This window comes from Cydia pomonella, chromosome 12 (assembly GCF_033807575.1).
Source record: "Cydia pomonella isolate Wapato2018A chromosome 12, ilCydPomo1, whole genome shotgun sequence".
Classification (NCBI taxonomy): domain Eukaryota; kingdom Metazoa; phylum Arthropoda; class Insecta; order Lepidoptera; family Tortricidae; genus Cydia; species Cydia pomonella.
Window position 1 is genome coordinate 6789864 of NC_084714.1, and position 20709 is coordinate 6810572.

Here is a 20709-nt window from a genome sequence, read left to right on the forward strand (position 1 = left end):
GGTATATATTTAAAACTATTTTAACATTATTTTCTGTGATTTTACCTACAGTCGAATAACGCTAACTCTTCAGACTTCTAACAAACTGACACTGTTTGTATGGTTTGCTTGAAAGAGTTAGCGTGATTTGACTCTAAACAATATGCATATTTTGTTTTATATTTATTTATTTTATGCATACACTATTATGTATATGTTACTTATTTTTTTGTTGACTCATAATATAAATTTTTATAAATGTTTTACTAAATGTGTACTCTATTGTAAATAATATCTTTATTTTAGTGTACATAATTATAACATATAGGTCTATTTTAACATTAGTAGTACGGGATTGTTAAATGGATATACATATTTATTACTATTTTACCATTGTTTTATTGTTTATTTAAAATTAGCCTGTTTAAAGTTTAAAATTAGCAAACAACTGTTTAAACAGTTGATTATAAAAATGAGTATATCTCGTTATTATTGTAATTACACAAACCCATTCTGTTAGATGTGTACCTACTATTTAAATAGTGTTATGTTTTATCTCTTTAAATTAAACAACGTAAAACCACCCAAATATATTTGTGTGAAAATCCGGCCCTGTTTTTTACCTGCTCCTCGAGAAACATAACATTGCTTCCTTTGCGCTAGCTAGCCGTGCGCTCGCATTACCAGTGCAAGCGAGGTCTTCGAATACGTATCTTTGTTTCGGATCGCAGTGTCACAAGTTAAGCTGGTTTGAGAGCGTTTAGTCGCCTACCTTAGACGCACCAATAGAGATCAGACAGCTATTCTGTTAGAATTCTGTATTAGTTCATAATGAATCTTATTCCGTGCTCAATAGAGTAGTAATTCAATAAACGCTACCTATGCGGCCTGCCCATTTTTTCATAGTGGCACGCGCCTTTGCGGTTTTTAAACAATAGATAAGACGATAACCCGTAGAAGCTCACGGAGGAAAATAGAAACTATAATTGATGACGAATTGTTACTGAATAAAGTAATATAAGTTAAGCTACATTACTTTTCTGTGTCTTCGAACGTCTAAATAGTAACTAAGTCTTACTGTCTACTTCGACGATTCTGCCTTATTTATATAAATTAATATTCTTAATCGACTTCAAAAAAGAAGATGAAGATTTCTAAATTCGTCAGGTCAATGTATGCTCTCACAGCTCCCGCTGACTTGTCGAAAACGGGCTTCACACATTTGTTTTATGTTTTTATTGGAAAATAAATATACTTCGAAGGTGATCCCATTGTCACACCAGGATCTGATGATGGAATTTTAGAGAAACAAAGGTAACTCTTCAAATAAGCAAAATGTATTCTAATATTTTTGGAGCGAAATTCCTTATCGGACGATCGGCTTTCCGATAAGGCCCTTTTTTGTTTAAATTCTTTCTCGAGAATTAATAGCCTAATTTCACCAACTTACGTATTTCCTATAGTGGCGCAGTTGGCAAACAGCCGCTTAGAAACAGGTTGTAACAGTGACAATTCGGGTTCAATCCCCGTACGTGTTGCACATACAATTTCTTGTATTTTTTTGCACTTGAATATCTGTTTCCGCTTGTACAAAATGTTTATTTGATCTCCCTGCCTGTAAGTCGCATTCGTGAACTGATGAGTGAAATTTTGTGAGTAGTTGCGATAATGATGAAATTTTTTTTTGTATTTATACTACGTTTATCAATAATAATATACTTCGTTCCAACACATTTTTTATAGTAACTCATGCATTTGCTCTCGGAAAATAGCATTTGGTAAAATGAAACTGACGAACAACATAAATGTTCTATTATCTTGTGAAGTCACCGAAGTCGGTTCTTATTATGTAAAATGTTATATTTCAGCCTCCTCTGCCTCGACGGCGGCGGTATCCGCGGACTGGTCCTAGTTCAAATCCTAATTAACCTAGAAGCCGCCATCGGCCGGCCCATCATCCACTGCTTCGACTGGGTAGCTGGCACTAGTACTGGAGGGATCTTAGCTTTAGCCCTAGCCAGTGGGAAGACACTGCAAGAATGCCAAAGGCTGTATTTCCGTATGAAGGAGTACGCATTCGTTGGTATGAGGCCATACCCTTCAGAAGCTTTGGAGACCATATTGAAGGATAATTTAGGTAAGAATTTTACAAGATATATATACTCAGTTTCGCCAGGGTGGTCGGTACTGAAGCCCCTAGTGTGAAGACCCGTCGCGACTGCGAGAGGCTGTATTTTCGTATGAAAGAGTACGCATTCGTTGGTATGAGGCCATACCCTTCTGAAGCTTTGGAGAGTATATTAAGTTACGAGTAATTTAGGTAGGAATTACTGTTGAACTTGATCGGTATTATAAGTTCATTCTTCGACTGGTTCGCTAGTGTAGTATAGACCTAAGGACCTATTGGTCCATAAAGATTATTGCCTAAGCTATTATTTTGTTTGTTCTGGAGTTCGTTTTTAAGTGGCCATGAGACCAAGTACATTCATAAATTCGAGGTGGGTAATTCCACGAGACTGTAACATCAGTTAACAATTCTTTCGTGTGTTCTTAAATTAATTAAGCAAATATAAGTGTCTGTATGTCTGACGTAGCCCTACAGGTAGATATCTGGATACTTACATTTACTTAATTAATGTAAGAACACACGAAAGAATTGGTAACTGACGTTACAGTCTCATGGAATTACCCAGGTGTTCACGACGGAGTATAGAATGGAGTTGGGGTTCTTAAAAAAGCAATGACCAGGTGTTTAAAGGGTCCGCAACTTGCATGTAACACCTCTTGAGTTACTGGAGTCCATAGACCGCGGTAACCGCTTACAATCAGCCGAGCCGTGTGCTCATTTAGCATCGACGTGGTATAAAAAACTAGCGGCAATGAATTCATATTATTTTGTAGGTACGGAAACCGTGATGGCGGACCTGACTCATCCGAAGCTGATGATCCTCGCGCTGCTGGCAGACAGGAAACCGGTGGACCTGCATATATTCAGGAACTACCAGTCAGCACAGGAAATCCTGGACGCACATAATAAGACTAGCCGTAAGTTCATGTATTTTGAACCTTAAAAAACTTTTCAAATTTTCGACAAGGAAAAATGGCTCGCGATAATGTTCCTCGTTATGGAGCGAAAGGCAATCGAGTTTCCAACAGTCCAAGGTCCACCCCATTGTGAACCAGTTGGTCATCATGCCATGCTTGAACATTGTTCGTAATTTCAGCGCGTGTGAGCGAGGCGGGCGACGCGATAGGTCTGGCGCCGCCGCCGCCGCCCAGCCAGCAGCTGGTGTGGCAGGCGGCCCGCGCCACCGGCGCTGCGCCCTCATACTTCACCGCCTCGGGCAGGTAACTCTCGCTCAGTCGACAGGGGAGTGAGCGTGACGACAGCAGCTGGTGTGGCAGGCCGCCCGCGCCACCGGCGCTGCGCCCTCATACTTCACCGCCTCGGGCAGGTAACGTAGCTCGCTCAGTCGACAGGGGAGTGAGCGGGACGACAGCAGCTGGTGTGGCAGGCGGCCCGCGCCCTCATACTTCACCGCCTCGGGCAGGTAATTCTCGCTCACTCGGTATATCGTATATATCGTATACCATATAATAGAAACCAGTACTTGTTATTTCCAATAGTAAACAAAAGGTGTACTATTTCATCGACTAAATCTATCAATTTGACATTTTTGCGACTAAGATCGATAACGGCCTCTTCAATTTGGACATTACTTTTCTAAACATTTATAACTTAAACTATTTCGTTCACAGATATCTCGACGGCGGCTTAATGGGGAACAATCCCACGTTAGACGCTTTATCTGAACTCGCAGAAATGCGATTGGCACTAAGAGCCACCGGGCAAATCGAGGAAGCACGCAAGACTGACTTGAAAGTTGTGGTTTCGTGTGGCACAGGTAAAGAACTATCTACTTTTCACACAAATAAATGTTAACCATCAACGAACGGTATAGCGCAACTATCCCTAAGCTTGTCGCAATCTTCATACTCTTCATAGGGTAAGAGGAAATTATTAACGACCATGATTTAGACCTATTTTTCATCGCATTAGGTTTACACTTAAATCATTTACACCTAATATGTCTGTAACGCTTCAAAGGCGCTCCTTGGAGGGTTTTCTTCCTTGGGCCCGGACCTGAACGACAGCCAGTTAGGGTTCCGGAACGTTTGACGTGGTGGGTGCGCTTAGGGAATACGGAGTGGCAGCGGTGGACAAGGGGGGGGGGGGAGTGGTAACGGTGTCGCTGGACATCGCCAACGCGTTCGGCTCCCTCCCCTATACGGAATCGTGTGGGCACTCCGCTACCATGGAGTCCATGGAGTGCCTCATTTCCTTAGGCGCGTTGTGGAGCACTACCTGATGACACACAGGTAGCCGTGCGAGGACAGGAGCAAGAGGAAGTGCTCAGACAGGCGGTGGTAGCGACCGAGCTCACGGTCCACCGCATAGGCCTGTTCGGCCTGCGGGTCGAAACGCCAGTTTGGATTCAGAGGGTAGGGTCGCCCACTCCGTGAACAAAAAAAAGGGTTTGTTTTCTTGGGCACCTTGTAGCCTAACCGAAAACCTACCTACCTACAGTTCGCGCACGCTTCCTTGCTATTTAAGGCCTGTGCACACCCGGTGCGTGTGCGTAGATGTATTACATACAAATCCTTATGAGAGATGGCTCACCGCTTGCGTGACGTATGAGTACACGTACGCATGCACTTCTACGCACACGCAGCCCGTGTGCTCTGGCCTTTAAGGCCTTTAAGCTTGACATTATCACTTAGCTCCACTAAATATGGAGTTTCTGTACTGCTCCCTATAGTTCATGTATTTTCCTTGTAACTATTAGAAATTATAAAATAGGCTAAGAGAAATCTCATTTAAACCCTCAGGTATAAATCCTCTGTGCAAGATCAAGGATTTCGACGTGTTCAAGCCCGAGAGCGTATGGGGCGTGGCCAAGCTGGCCTGGGGACTCTCCGCCATTGGCAATCTTCTGGTTGATCAGGTAAAATCTTACTTCCTTCTCTTTTAGGCTAAGTCTATTGCAGGTAAAAACAAAGCTAGCATGGGATTTTCCGCCATTAAAAATTTCTTGGTCGATCAGGTAACCTCTTACTTCTTTCTCTCTTAGGCCAAGTTGTGCGAAATCTAAGGGCGTCTGTTACTTGGCGCGGGTGCATGAAGCGGGCGCACGTATGCTGGTGTCATTTTAGGTAAAATCCGCCGCATGCGTTTGCGTCAGTTAGCGTAGCTCATACTATTTTTCGTTAGCCCGCTCACCCGCTTGGTGCACCCGCGCCAACTAGATGATGCCCAAAGACTTGGACGTGTTCAAACCCGAGACCGTATGCCGAATCCAATCTGGCTTGGGAATGCTTCACCATTGCCACACACACACACACACACACATATACTCATATAATAATTAAGGAACATAGCTTTAAGAATAGAATTGTATAATACTGACTGTACTTAGCTATGGAAGAGCGGTGCCTCCTAGCACAGGTTATTTTGTAAATAACTTACAAGGAGACACCAGCCATTGTAATATTTGTCATGGTTTTTGAAAGAAATAAACAATTTTGATTTTTTTTTTGATTTTTTGATTTTGATTGCCAATCTCCTGGTTGATCAGGTAAAAACTCCTTTCTCCTAATATTTTTCATTCTCGCAGATGTCAGAGCAACGGCTCTGACCAACAAGACTACCGAAGCTTGCTCGAATCCTGTTCTACTTATTTTTTCCGCGCACAACAACAGCAAAAACAGGGAAAGGTCCGGTAATAGATGGCTAATATCGATTTTCCAAGGGGTTTTTCTTAACACAACGCTTACCAAAACCGTTCGATGAAGGGATTTCAGTTTTCTCTGATTAAAAAAGTAATTAGAAGATACGTTTCCAGGCCACACAATCCGACGGTCGCGTGGTCGAGCGCGCCCGCGCCTGGTGTTCCACCCTCGGCGTCCCCTACTACCGCTTCTCCCCGCCCATGTCGAAGGACGTGGCCATGGACGAGCGCTCGGACGAGCTGCTCGTGCGCATGCTGTGGGAGACGCACGCCTACATGCGCGAGCACCGCGACCGCGTCGCCGAGCTCGCCGCGCTGCTCGCCGAGCCCCTCTGTCGAGGTATTCTTTTTTTTATACTACGTCGGTGGCAAACAAGCATGCGGCCTCCAGAGGAGTTACATGCGCGTTGCCGACCCTAACACCCCTCCCCCCCCTCGTTGAGCTCTGGCAACCTTATCGGCAGGAACACAACACTATGAGTAGGGTCGAAGGACGTGGCCATGGACGAGCGCTCGGACGAGATGCATTTTGTGGGAGACATGTTGTGGTATTCAATTTGTTTTATCCCTTTTCCAAGATTTATCGACTACATACGCGCCAATAGTAGGGTAAGGTGCTCCAGGAGTGCGCACTTTTTAAATGACACTTAGTAAAAAATTAAATAACAAGGCTAGGAAAATCAACTTTATTTATCAGTAACTCTTATCTCTCAGTAACAAATCAGCATACACGCATTAATTATAATGTCCATAATTTTGGCACAAATACAAAGTAAAAAAAAAATAACCAATGCGCACTCTTACAACGTATAACGTATAAGAGTGCGCGCAGGGTTGCACAAGAGTGCGCGCAGGGTTGCAAAGAGTGCGCATTTTATTTATGAGTGCATACGTCACACTCATAAGATCCTAGGCCTAAATAGGCTGTGCATTTTTCATGCCACCATTCTTTACACTTATCGCACTCTATCCAGTCTTCTATGATGGGTTCTTTGTATACCTCTCGGCAGCCACCACATTTCCAAATTTTTTTTTTGGGGGTTTTCTTTGGTTTTTTGAAGTCTTTTTTCACTTTTTTGGCTTTTGAAGTTTGCGTCTTTGAAGTTTGAGGACGTTGTATGTGAATTTTCAGTTTAGGTTTAGGTTTCTTTTGTGCTTCTTGCTTTTCGATTTCAATTTTATACGGTGAACTACTAATTATGTCAGATTTTTTGTGTTTTCGTTGAGAGACTGGTCTTGGCTGGGCCTTGGGGATGGGACAAATATCCATTATTGTTTTGGGCTTTCCAGTTGTAGCAGAATTTGTATTATGTGAAGAGACTGCAGTTGGCTGCATTGGTGATTCGTTTGCAGCCGAATGTTCGGTTGAAATCACTGATGAGTTTGTAGGACCTCCCACATTTGTTAAATCCATTAAGGGGCTGCGTGAGGTTTGTGGTATTGCCTCTGATACAATCGATGCTCCAGAATCGACTAATGGCACATCAGTGGCACTTTCAGCGTTATCATCACCTCGTTTTCTTTCAGTTACTGAGCTTGCTAAATAATCTGCGTCAGTAAAGACATCTGGGTCGTAAGGCACTATACCAGTGACTTTGAAGCACTGAACTGCGCACGCTAAAGTTGCAGCTTTGAGGTAAGCAGGGGAAAAAATTGCCACCATTTGGAAAACAGTGATCGCCCTACCGGGATGGTTGCGCAGCCATTTTTCGCATTCATTGGCATAGTATTTTTTCAAGACTGTGTGGAATCCACAGTCAAGTGGTTGGATTTTGTGACTAGTATGAGGAGGCAAAGTCAATACGTGGATGTGGTTGTCACGATAAAAATTAATAGCTCTAATCGTGCAATGTGACACATGGTTGTCCAAAATTAGTAATACTGGGTTTTCTTTCGTTGGCTTTGTATAATCTTTGAAATGTGACAACCAATCCAGAAAAAGATCCGAATTTATATAACTGGAGTCGGATATCATACCGATGGACCCAGCTGGTGCGCCATCTAAAAGCTCGGGCTTCATTCTTTTGCGCTTAAATATAAATGCTGGTGGGACATAAACACCCGATGCACTCATAGCATTCACGGCTGTAATGTTGACTCCCCTCTCTGCACTAGATATTTTACTCACTGACCGTTTTCCTTTTGTGCTCAAAACTTTTGAAGGTTTATTAGGCACAGTGGTGAAGCCAGTCTCGTCCATATTAAAAATACGGTGGGGCGGAAAATTGTATCTATCTTGCAACACCATAAGATTGATGTAAAACCGCTCAACTTGTGGCCGGTTAAACGCCATAGCACGAGCAATGCTAGTTGACGTTGGTTGTCTCAACGATATTTCTGGATGACGGCTTCGAAACCCTCTTAACCATCCCTTGCCTGCTAATTTTGTGTCTGTGTTAAACCTATGTGGAATATTATTCGCGACGGCGAATTCAAAAGCTAACTCTCTCAAACGTTTTGCTGTCAAGCCAAAGTACATATCATCTAGAAGTTTCAAATAATTACAGAAGTCTTCTTCAATTTGTTCCGTAAATGTTGTTTCGTATCTACCCAATTTAGTAGCAGGTTCACCTCTCTTCAGACGTTTTCTCAACGATGATTCTGGCATACCAAAAGCCTCGGCGACTGATCTTTTTGACTGACCTTTTTCTATGAGCTTCCGAGCTTCTTCAAGTACATCGGCTGGACAATTCTTTCGCTCAGTCTTTCTCTTTTTCGTAGACATACTGTAAATAAATAGTTACGTATGCTAAATACATAATAATAAGCAAATAAAATAAAAAATCAAAACTAAAAATCAAGTGGTATATAAGAGTGCGCGCGCACTCTTGTTCGCATCTAAACTGCGCACTCTTAGTAACTACGCCCTAACACGAAATGATGGACTCGTCACGCCATCTATCGGAGAACGCGGTCATTTGCTCTTTATTCATCGCTAGACTAGTTTATAATTTGTGGGTTGTGACAGTTCGTTTTATTGTTTTCTTCGTAGTTTTTAGACAGCAATAATTGTTAAACACAAGAAAAATAGATCAAAACGTCAAAAAAACTTTAGGTTTACCTGGAATCCACGTTTTTCCATGAATTTCGATTATTTTTCGGCAGCGCGCACCGGTTCACTAGAGCACCAAAATACAACTGAAGTTAGCTACAGATGGCTTATTGGACTCGTGTGACGTAAGGTGCGCCCTCATATAGACCTCGCACTCTTAGAGCACCTTACCCTATTTCAACTTTAGTATTCCGGTTTAAGGTTCAAATTAGAATGCACTTTCGGGAAATGTGACTTGTCTTAAAATCATCAAAGCTGGATTAATTTTAATATATTTGGATTTTTTGTAAAATCTAGATTGGTGCGACCTGGAAAAGGGTTATCGCTTGATGGTACCCTTGAACTGGCTAACAAAGTAACTGCACGATTGATAGCTACAAATTAGAAGCACCAAGAAGAAGATAATAATGGCATTCAAACTGATAGTTACATTGACAATGACATAACGACGTTGACATTGATAATAACGACGTTGACCATTATTATGACAGCGTCGAAATCTATATGGGCCTATTTTGACCCGAAATAAATCAATTGAATCGAATATTATAATGATCACGTCGCGCGTCGTCAAAAGTAATGTATTTGTTGGCACAGTCAAGGAATTTAATTCCCTACCCATTTCGTTGAAATGTTATTAGACATTCGCAATGCATTAAGGTCGAAAATTGCGACATGTCAAAGCAACGAACGTCATGCTCTAGCGAGCTCTTATGGAGACAGTTCGCTGTACGATATTGAGCCTAAGTGGGCTTAAATTAAATTCCTTAACTGAACGTTCAGAATGATTATGACAATGAAAATGAAAAATGATTAATTTAGGTTTCAAAATTGCAGCTTATTACATAGAAGAGTAGTACATTTTTAGGAGTATTCTATAGTTAGGATGCTGATAATTTTAATGATGACGATGTTATCAATTAAAATTATGCAAAGACAAGAATAAGACATGTTAAAATGTCGTATAGAGCCCTCGCGATGGGAGCAGCAGGCAGCCATACGAACGGAGTGGCGGGCTACATTAAATGCCAAAGTAGCTGAATTTGAATCGCGACGGCGCTCAGAGCTGGATGCCAAGCGCGGATAAAAAGCCAGACGACCTGCGGCAATACATTATAGTTACTCGAAACTATGTGCTCACATGCCCGCAATGTTCGCGAACTTTCGGTAACAAGATCGGCTATGTCAGCCACTTGCGAGCACAACAGAGACAGCAACAGAGTTGATAGCAGTCCGAGTTATTATTTTATCAATTAGAATGACATTATTACCGCTTGGAGCCATATGGTATCGCGCTCAGACGAGCTGGCTAGTATAATATAAAAAAATATATTTTATTAACTGAGCTCATCAATAGAATCCCTAAAAAAAGGTTCAGGGCGCCATTTCATGTTTGTCAATAATCAACTCTATGGTGTTAGCCAGTAGATTCATAATAAACAATCAGATTTAGCGGGTGGTAAAGGCACGTGGCACTACAGGTAGTCTGCTGGCCCTTAGTAGTGAATATGCTATTTTAATTTTAGACCATCTTAACTACATTCAACAAGGAATAAGGTTGAAAATTCAATATACTTGCGATGTACTTCTAACATTTTTTGTAACTAGCTTGTTGGCGGTTACGAAAACAAAAACAGATAATAGGATTGTAATAATTCAATTCCATTATTAATACAGGAAAGTGAACGAGTCAGTCCAAAAAATTAAGACTATACACATGTTCAAATTTCAAATAAGAGTTGTTTTTACATTTGTTCACGCCAGCACTGCGTGAAGACCGGATGACGATTTCGGGCTGCGGGACGCGGGGCGCGGCGGGCACCGGCGCCGGAGCGGCGCGGCCGGGGCCGCCGCCCACTCCACCAACGACGCGCATGGCAATATGTCGCGTCCGCGCATCAAGCGCCTTTATTTTACATTTTATTAATATACAACTTTTACTGTGTTCAGGGTTGTTTTGTTGCTGCTCCCTCATCAGCCCCAATCCTGGACAAGTTGGCGACCAGCAACAGGACCCGGCCTGCAAGCAATGGCCAGTGAAGTCCACAAGATAGAATAAAGAAGCCATCCCAGTGCCTGCGCTATCACACACTCGTCGGGCGAGGCGAACATCACCGGTCCAAAGGTCACGCGTCGGATCTTTCTCGAAGTCTCTCGGACAGCCATCGCTCTGGAAGACCATTCGCAAAGGAAGTAGCCCGTTCCGTGTAACCTCCGTTTTGATTCCCTTGCACCCCCTTTCGATTTGTAGTGAATAGTGTCGTGAGTTTGTGGATAGGTATAATTAGTGTTTTAGTGTGATCCAAGTTTGCACTATCAAATCGTAAGTAAAACATATAGTTAAAGTGAATATAGTTCAGTCGCCGGTAGGTACAGAGAAATCTACCTAACCGGGATTGCAAACTTAAAATATAGCATAGATTTGCTAAGATAATAAGCAATAAGGATAGTTTGCTTTAAATTAATACTGCAGAGTTGTTTTCAAGTTTCCAAGTAACTTGTTATTTACATTTATTATTAGTTAGATTTATCGAATTTTATTGCCTCCGTCAGACATTTAAGGCGCAGTTTAGGCATAGATTCGTTTAGGTATTTAGTCAGTTGTAATTACCTAATATTGCAACGTGACAATTAAAAACCCGGCTAAGGGTACAATATTTGTAGCTTGTTTACGACATATATTTCGTGTTCCATTGTGCGCTAAGTATAAAGAAACGGTCAAGTTTAAGAATAAATACTTAAATTTACAATAACCACATAAACCTTGTTGCCCAAACTTAGTTTTTCTTAAGAGATTTATTTCATTTACGCATTTTCGTGTTTATTTTAAAGGTGCATTTAACCGCTAAATTTTCGTTTGTGCTCATCGTACATAACTCCAGTTTTTTCTTATTGATTCATTTTGCACTTTATAAAACTTATTTGCGCATTGTGCTTCCCCTATTCATTGCATCCGCTACAGTCATAGCACATCGCTTGAGCTCACGCACCGAACATTCCAGGTGGTTGTGGCGCGGCGCTCGGGCGCCTCGCACCGCGTGCTTGTTGCTAGGCGCTCGGCGGTCGGCGCGCCAGCTCCAGCGCCACGTGTCCGCGCAACAGCGCGCTCGCTTATCTTCTAGCTTCGCCTCGCTGGAATTTGGTTTGCTTGCACATTTTAACCCTTCTCTTCATTTATTTATTTGTGTGCTTTGACTCAGTGAACATAAATAAAATGTCAGACACTGATAGCAGCAAGGACAATGGGGAAGTGGACGCAGTAAAACTGAAAATGTTAGTTCGCAAACGCGGCACTATTAAATCGCGGATTACTAAATTTAAGGAGTTTCTTACCCCGTATGAACAAATTAATAAGGAAGAGTTGACCACTAAAAATATAAGCGATATTAATTTGAGACTAACAAAGGTCAACGAACTCTTTCAAGAATTTGAATCTGTTCAGACGCGGATAGAATCTAATGACAGTGAAAGTAATTTAGATAAACGTTTGCAAGAAAGATTCGAAATAGAAAATCAGTTTTACTCTGTCATTTCCAGCGCTGAGGAAATAGTCTCCAGTCGTGAGAAGCGAGTCGAAAGCCCCCGGAGGCTTTCAATTGGAAGTAGCTCTAATCATCATTGCGCTGGTCACTCTGGCCAGCTACGTCTCCCGACAATAAAATTGCCCACTTTTGATGGGAACTATACAAAATGGCTCGAATTTCGGGACACGTTTGACTCGCTGATCAATGGAAATGAGACTATTCCCGATATTAGTAAATTTCATTATCTCAGATCCTCCCTAGAGGGCGGTGCTGCAGTCACAATAAAATCAATTGATTTTACGGCCGATAATTATCAAGTAGCGTGGGACCTACTTTGTAATAGATACAATAATAAGAACGTGCTGATAAATAATCATCTCAAATCATTTTTTACACTTGACTCTCTTAACAAAGAATCTCATAAGTCACTAAGATTCATTGTAGACCACGTTTCAAAAAATTTGAGAGCCTTGAATACGCTTGGGGAGCGCACAGACATGTGGGACACTCTTATAATATACATAGTTGTTCAAAAATTAGATAATGTGACTAGCATTAAGTGGGAAGAGTACAAAGCCACTCTTGCGGAGTCTCCAAGTCTTGAAGACTTTTATCAGTTTCTAAGAAATCGTGCTGACGTGTTGGAGACTGTGCAAGGAGGCAGCGCCAAGAGCGCTCAGCCAAATAATAATCATATTAAAAATGATAAGTTTAATCATACAAAATATGGCAAGTTTAATTACAACAAAGAACATAGTCAGGTTAAGTCCTTCTTTTCATCAGCGTCAAACAACAGATCATGCTTCATGTGTAATCAGAATCATAGATTGTTTGAATGTAAAATGTTTGCAGAGATGTCACCTGAGGCGAGGGAAGTTGAGATCACCAAGCGGAAGTTATGCCTCAACTGCCTTCGCCCCGGCCATCTAACACAGAACTGTCGTCTTAGCTCCTGCAGGGCCTGTAATCAAAAGCATAATAGTTTATTATGTAGAAAAAATAATAATCAAAGTAAACATGAGCCTTACCATGAAAACAAAAATATCAACTGTGACAAACCCGGTCCTAGTAGCGAAGGGCCAAATAACCATAACTCAGCTACTGCTAGCACTTCGGTAACGTCACTTACATCACGCTTGGACGATAGCGAGGTTCTTTTGGGCACCGCGATCGTTGAAGTCACTGATGATCATGGTAATACTCACCTTGCACGAGCTATGATTGACTGTGGTAGCCAAAGATGTTTCATAACTGAAAACCTGAAAAGGAAACTTAACATTAAAAGTAACAGTTCAAAAAGACAAGTATCTTTACTTAATAACTTAACATCATGTGCCTCTGATAGCTGCACAATTAAAATTAAATCAAGGATAAATTCATATACTGTTGACGTAAATTGTATGATTATTCAAACGGTTTCTGACAACATTCCCAGTGTGGATCTGAATCTAAACGAATTGAACTTACCCAACAATATACGATTAGCGGATCCTCAGTTTCATAAAAGTAACAAAATTGATATTTTGATCGGATCCGACATAATGTGGAATATTGTTAAGGGTGGGTATCAAAAGACGCTAGGCAAAAACGGGCCTACGCTAATTTTCTCAAAGTTTGGTTGGTTGGTAGCGGGACCCATGTGCCCTACCACTCCTATTTTGCCGCGAGGTAAAATATTGTGTAATTTTAGCCAAGAAATCAAAGATTCACTTTCCAAATTCTGGGAGTTGGAAACATTTACCGCACCCACTAAAATATATTCCACTGATGATCAAATATGTGAAGAATTATTTGTAAAAAACACAATCCTGTTAGACTCCGGTCGATTTCAGGTTTCAATGCCATTGAAAGAGTCCCCAGAGGTCCTGGGAGACTCATTTGCTTTAGCTAAAAGATGTTTTTTCAATTTAGAGAGGCGTTTCCGAAAACAGCCTACTTTAAAACAAATGTATAGTGAATTTATTCAAGAATATGCAACACTGGGCCACTTGACTGAAATAGAAAGGCCACCAAATGGCAATTTTCTCCCCCACCACCCAGTGTTACGGGAAAAAAGTGAAACTACTAAATTGCGGACTGTCTTTAATGGATCAGCACGCACCACATCAGGTAAATCTTTAAATGATATTCAGTACGTGGGCCCAGTGGTGCAAAATGACCTTTTATCTATTTTGTTGAGATTTCGTCAACATAAGTTTGTTCTTACTGGCGACATAGCCAAAATGTATCGTCAGATCTCATTGGACGAATCTCAACGTCATTTACAGTTGATATTATGGAGAGATAACGAATCTCAACCATTAAGAACATTGCAACTCAACACTGTCACGTATGGCACGGCATCAGCAACATTTTTAGCCTTCAGATGTTTAGTTCAGCTTTCAAAGGAATGTGCAGATCCAAAAATTGCAAATTTAATCAAAAATGACTTTTATTGCGATGACCTCATTACGGGCAGTGATGATTTGCCTGAATTAAAATACATACGTGATTCAGTGGTTGACAAGTTAGCCGAAGCTTGTTTCCCGCTAAGAAAATTTCGAACAAATGCACCATGCATATTTGCGAACGACCCCACTTCAAACATAAGTGATGAGAAGAATTTATCACAAGGTAATGACCAATATTCAAATTTACAAAACCAGTCATCAGTGCTCGGTCTGAATTGGTGTCCTTCGCAAGATAATTTCAATTTCTTAGTTGATTTCCAGAATGAGCCTACGTCCACAAAGAGAAATATTCTGTCAGCTACGTGCAAGATATTTGACCCACTTGGCTTGCTAAGCCCTTGCACGATAGTACCCAAAATGTTGCTGCAGAAACTTTGGCTTTCTGGACTCGGGTGGGATGATCCGGTGCCTTGCGACATGAACAAAGAGTGGAATAATTTCATATCTAATATACATCAAATTGCAGCCATAAAGATTCCACGCTTTGTCATGCAAGACTCACCGGCATCGATACAACTTCATTGCTTTGCGGACGCATCCCAAAATGCATTCGCAACTTGCATTTATATACGTTGTGTGGACTCAAAGGGCAATGTTTCAGTAAAGTTGCTCTGTGCTAAAGCCCGGGTCACGCAAATAAAAAAATCGACTATCCCAAGGTATGAACTGGCTGCTGCTTTGCTTGGGGCTCAATTGAGTGCGAAGGTATGTCAGTCGCTCACATGCAATATTGACAAAAAATACTTTTGGAGTGATAGTACTATTGTATTAGCTTGGATAAAAAATGTGAACCCAAGTAATCTCAAACAGTTTGTTTACAATCGAATAAATGAAATACACGAGCTGACTGACAAATCTTCGTGGAACCATGTGCCTACGGATATGAATCCGGCAGATATTGCCTCGCGAGGCATCAGCCCGAGTCATTTGCAAAATGCTAATATGTGGTTCAACGGTCCTTCATTCTTGATGAAACCCGAGAATGAGTGGCCTAGCACTGAAATAAGTAGCGTCGAGCTACCTGAATTAAAGGTTTATACTTGCTTAGTCTCAAAGCAGCCGTCATTCGACTTTGATCGGTTTTCCAAGTTCCACCGAATGATTCGCGTGGTAGGATATATTTTAAGGTTTATTTTTAACTGTAAACAAGCGAGAAATGCGCGCCAAAGCGGCTTTTTATCGAATGACGAAATAAATGAGTCGACTCAAACTCTCATCAGGGCTAGCCAAAGAGATTCTTTCGCAGACGACCTACAGTGCCTCAAGCAAAGTCGGCCTGTGCATCGTAAGTCTAAAATTTTAGCACTCAATCCATTCTTGGATGAACATGACCTGATCAGAGTTGGAGGACGTATACAAGGATCGATTTGTGATTATTCTAAAAAACACCCAATATTGTTGTGTTCAAAACACACTTTTACTAAACTTTTATTTAGAAAGGAGCATGAGAACCACATGCACTGTGGTCCTCAATTGTTATTAAATATTGTTAGAGACCAATATTGGCCTATAGGGGGTAGAAATCTTGCGCGTAGCACTTTTAGAAAATGTGTAGTGTGCGTGCGTATTCAAGGCAACTCAATCCAGCCCATGATGGGCAACTTGCCTCCTCCTCGAGTTACACTAACTTACGCTTTTACCGTTACAGGTATGGATTTTGCAGGTCCCTTTTTTATTGCAAATCGCCAAGGCAGGGGCTGCAAGTTGTCCAAATGTTGGCTATGTCTATTTGTATGTCTTAGTACCAAGGCTGTTCACTTGGAAGTAGTGAGTAGTCTGAGTACTGAGGCCTTTCTTATGACTTTCCGTCGATTCATATCACGCCGCGGCAGGCCCTCATGACCTTTATTGTGATAATGGCACCAACTTCGTGGGAGCATGTAATGAGTTGGGTAAAATGTTGCGAGCAAGCCAAAAGGCCATGACTGAGGCCGCCCATGATAAGGGCATCAAATTTCATTTTAGTCCGGCATATTCGCCTCACTTTGGAGGTATTTTTGAAGCAGGCATAAAATCGGCAAAGTCACTTTTAAAACGTGTAATTGGTAATTCTAGTCTGACGTTCGAAGGGCTAACGACGCTATTCACTCAAATCGAAAGTATCCTGAACTCTCGGCCGTTGACCCCTCTGACGTCAGATCCCTCTGATCTGTCTCCTCTGACTCCAGGGCACTTCCTGATAGGGCGTCCACTCACCGCCTTACCAGAGCCACCTGTTACTACAAATTGTCCGAACAGATATCAGAAAATAGAACAGATGAGACAACACTTTTGGACCCGCTTTCACGATGAGTATCTGAGCGAACTACAGCAGCGGACCAAATGGAGGGAGAAGCGGAACGAGCTGAAGGAGGGTGACCTCGTCGTGATAAAGGATGACAACGTTCCACCGATGCGGTGGCGCTTAGGACGAGTGCACCAACTATATAAAGGCCGGGATGGCATCACCAGAGTGGCTGACTTTAAAACTGCCAAAGGCATGGTGAAGAGGGCAGTAAACCGAGTCTGCCTCCTGCCAGTCCGAGACACCGAAGTGGATGGTTCTCTTGCAAGCCAGGGCTTCCAAGGCGGGGACCAGGATTGGGGCTGATGAGGGAGCAGCAACAAAACAACCCTGAACACAGTAAAAGTTGTATATTAATAAAATGTAAAATAAAGGCGCTTGATGCGCGGACGCGACATATTGCCATGCGCGTCGTTGGTGGAGTGGGCGGCGGCCCCGGCCGCGCCGCTCCGGCGCCGGTGCCCGCCGCGCCCCGCGTCCCGCAGCCCGAAATCGTCATCCGGTCTTCACGCAGTGCTGGCGTGAACAACATTTGTATTTTTTGTTTCAGAGTCACAAGGGGAAAAATAATGTTAGTCTGCAATCGTGTGAGTACCATAAATACTTAACGGCTGGATTATGGCTAACTGGCGGAAATAGACTAACTTAAATATTATAGAATATTTGTGTATATAGGAAAGTTATACATACAATACGTTTAGTGAAATATATTTTGTTGCTATATCAATGATATATGATACATATTTTAGCTATGTTGTATATTTGTAGTCGCAAGTTATAGGTAGCTCTCGCATAATATTTCGTTTAGTGTATTAGTTCGGGTATTTAACAGTTGTAGATCTGGGTAATTCCACGAGACTGTAACGTCAGTTACCAATTCTTTCCTGTGTTACATTAATTAAGCAAAAAGTATCCAGATTTCTACCTGTAGGGCTACGTCAGACATTAAATTTGCTTGATTAACACACGAAAGAATTGATAACTGACGTTACAGTCTCGTGGAATTACCCATCACTGTTTGTCCTGTGTTAAAATGAATATTTTTATTTTGCATATGAAATGAACTGCGTAAAACATTGAATAAATACAGAAAGTTGAAAACCTTTGTAGTTCAAGTATTTGCAGGTTAAGTTAAAGCTTTTGCAGGCTTTATTTTTTTCTGCTTTAGGTATTTATTCAACTCTATAGGTTCTCCGTTCATTCACGTTTTAGTTTCATAGGTCGTACCAAAGAGAATTGATTGTAATAGAGAAGTAAAGTCTAAGAAAAAACGTAAACGTACCTAGCATCCAAAACAGATGGCGCAGTACAGTGCCATATGTTTTGCGGTCACTGAATTGTCAAACGTCAACTTTTGACAATTAGAGTTACCGCAAAATGTATAGAGCTGTACAGCGCCATCTCGTTTACCTGTCAAATTCGAAGCACGAAATTGTCTTAGATTTTACACATCTCACTCAATCAAGGTATGTCTTTGGTCGTACGTAAATGTACAAATTTGTTAATTTAATTTATTATTTGTTGTTTAGTTGATAATACACTGTTATGATTTTATTTTATTTCGTATATAATGGGTAATTATTTAATTATTATACTAGTATAGGAATAAGCTTAGTTTAGCATTTTTCACGAATTATACCAGAATAATATGAAATACAGTGTAAAGTAACTATATTCTCTCTTCTTACTGACCAATGAAAATGTCTGACATATTTCTTACACTCATATTCTAATCTAAAAATATATAACGAATTTATAACCGAATACAATAAATAAAATATCGAAGGTGAATGAGGTTATAAGTGTTATAACGATCTTATGATTGTTTCACTGGACACAATGTAATAACTAATGAAATTCATCTTTATCTATTATAAGGCTTCAATTAAATTGTAGCTCTTGTATACAAAGTTTGTAAGTATCGCTAGCACAAATATCATTTGTTCAAGTGCATTCTGTGTAAACAGCTTTATTGTATATTAATAAATGAAGAAATATATGTGAACAATTAATAAAAAGTATGGATAAATAACTACTTTGTTAACATATCACTGTTGCATGCAATAGATTTTGAACTTCATTCAATTCTTAGGTTTTAAATAATTGGCTGAATCAACTTTTTTTTGTTAGAAAAAATTGACATACTTTTACTAAAAGTGATAAAAAAATATTCGGATTTTATGTAATTATTTTTTTCTTATTATATAAAAATAGATAAACAAGCTACGTAATGCAATAGTTTTTGTCAAAATTTCATATTTTATTACTTGTTTAAGAGCAGTAACCCAGGGGACAAAACTGTCCCACACTTTTCTATGAAAATAAGGCTTCGTCCACTGGGTCACCAAGTTTTTAAATTAAAGTTTTACGTATTTTTATGTCTGCCGGATCTGGCATAACATTAAGGTTCTTGTTTCATTTTGACCATGCTAAAACAATTCTTGCAAAGGACAAGAAAAAGTTGATTCACCCACGTATCGAATCTTATCTTACGCAAAATAGGCACCAGTCGTCAAGTTGCTGCAACCTGCCCATGCTGCAATCCATGGTTCTGTATTGTACAATACAGTACGCGTATACGTACTTACGTATAAACATTTTTGGCACAAATGTACCGCGTTTGCTATTAAGTTAGTGTATCTTACAGATATTACGTATGGTAAATATGTATAATATCGTACAATATTTCATTGCAATAAAATTTGCTCGTTTTTCCTGGATACGAGTTTTGTTAATTTAATAAGAGAAATTATTGTCTCTTAATATGTTGTCCATGAGTCATGACATACTAAGTTAGTAACTATAATGAATAATATTTAAGGAAACCAATGACTTTTGATTCGATAAATTGATCTTTGTTTCTATCGAGAGCAACCGCCTTGGAACCAGCACCGTTATTGCGTTTCATGTACCTTTAACCTCTAGCGTCCCACGGCCCTAATACTAGTACAAATTACCTCCAAAGAAATTTGAATCATCATTAAATGGAACAGAGTTGCTTTTGCCTTGTTTATTTCTATTCTCTAAAACCATGGATTCAAAAACTGCCAATCTTTCTGGTATGGGCCGTAGTCGTAAGTCGTAGTTAAATATATATTGACACTACTCCGTAATAAGGAGAAAATTTTAGGTACGCCGATAGCCACGTGACGACAAGGAACGCAACCTCACACCACTATTCTCATCATCTCAGGTGGATGCTTACCGAGACATGCTTGTAATTTTTTACAGTCGCCATCAGATATATCGGAGCGCCCGAGGTGCTCAAAAGTGTCTGAACTGAACACGTATTCTGGCGCCTTGACAATAGAGGCGTGATCAGGTATTTGTCCGCTCCGATATACATATCTGATGACGAGTGAAGGTAATTTATGGATGAATTACTGTCAACAAGCTCGATGAAAGCACTGAACATGCTTGTTTAGTTTAAATTTATTTACCAAATTATATGGAAATACTATTAGTAGTCATAAAATTAATTTTGTAAGATTAAAATTAATTCAAGGAGCAAATGTGATAAACCTAGTTAATTTTATACTGTTGCTCGGCTGATAACAATAAAAAGTGAAGTATCAAACGTTCTATTATTTTTAAAACACCCCAAAACTAATTTTATTTAGTACTTAAGGTA

The 20709-nt window shown here is 40.6% G+C and overlaps 2 protein-coding genes across 2 annotated transcripts in view; one reads left to right on the top strand and one right to left on the bottom strand.

Annotated features, from left to right (window-relative positions):
• LOC133523370 (85/88 kDa calcium-independent phospholipase A2) overlaps nt 1-20655 on the top strand; it is a 34374-nt gene extending 13719 nt beyond the window's left edge. The window contains exons 10-16 of the mRNA XM_061858897.1: nt 1848-2116; nt 2881-3024; nt 3204-3327; nt 3739-3884; nt 4870-4985; nt 5883-6108; nt 17629-20655. Coding sequence (XP_061714881.1) covers nt 1848-2116; nt 2881-3024; nt 3204-3327; nt 3739-3884; nt 4870-4985; nt 5883-6108; nt 17629-17648 — 1045 coding nt within the window. The 3' untranslated portion in view covers nt 17649-20655. The remainder of the gene's footprint in view (nt 1-1847; nt 2117-2880; nt 3025-3203; nt 3328-3738; nt 3885-4869; nt 4986-5882; nt 6109-17628) is intronic.
• Nucleotides 6439-8995, bottom strand: LOC133523371 (uncharacterized). Its single transcript, XM_061858898.1, has 2 exons — nt 8830-8995; nt 6439-8494 (listed from the first exon to the last, which is right to left on the bottom strand). The coding sequence occupies exon 2, from the start codon at nt 8491-8493 to the stop codon at nt 6643-6645; it is 1851 nt and encodes a 616-aa protein (XP_061714882.1). The 5' UTR covers nt 8494; nt 8830-8995; the 3' UTR covers nt 6439-6642.
• Nucleotides 20656-20709: the final 54 nt, after the last annotated feature.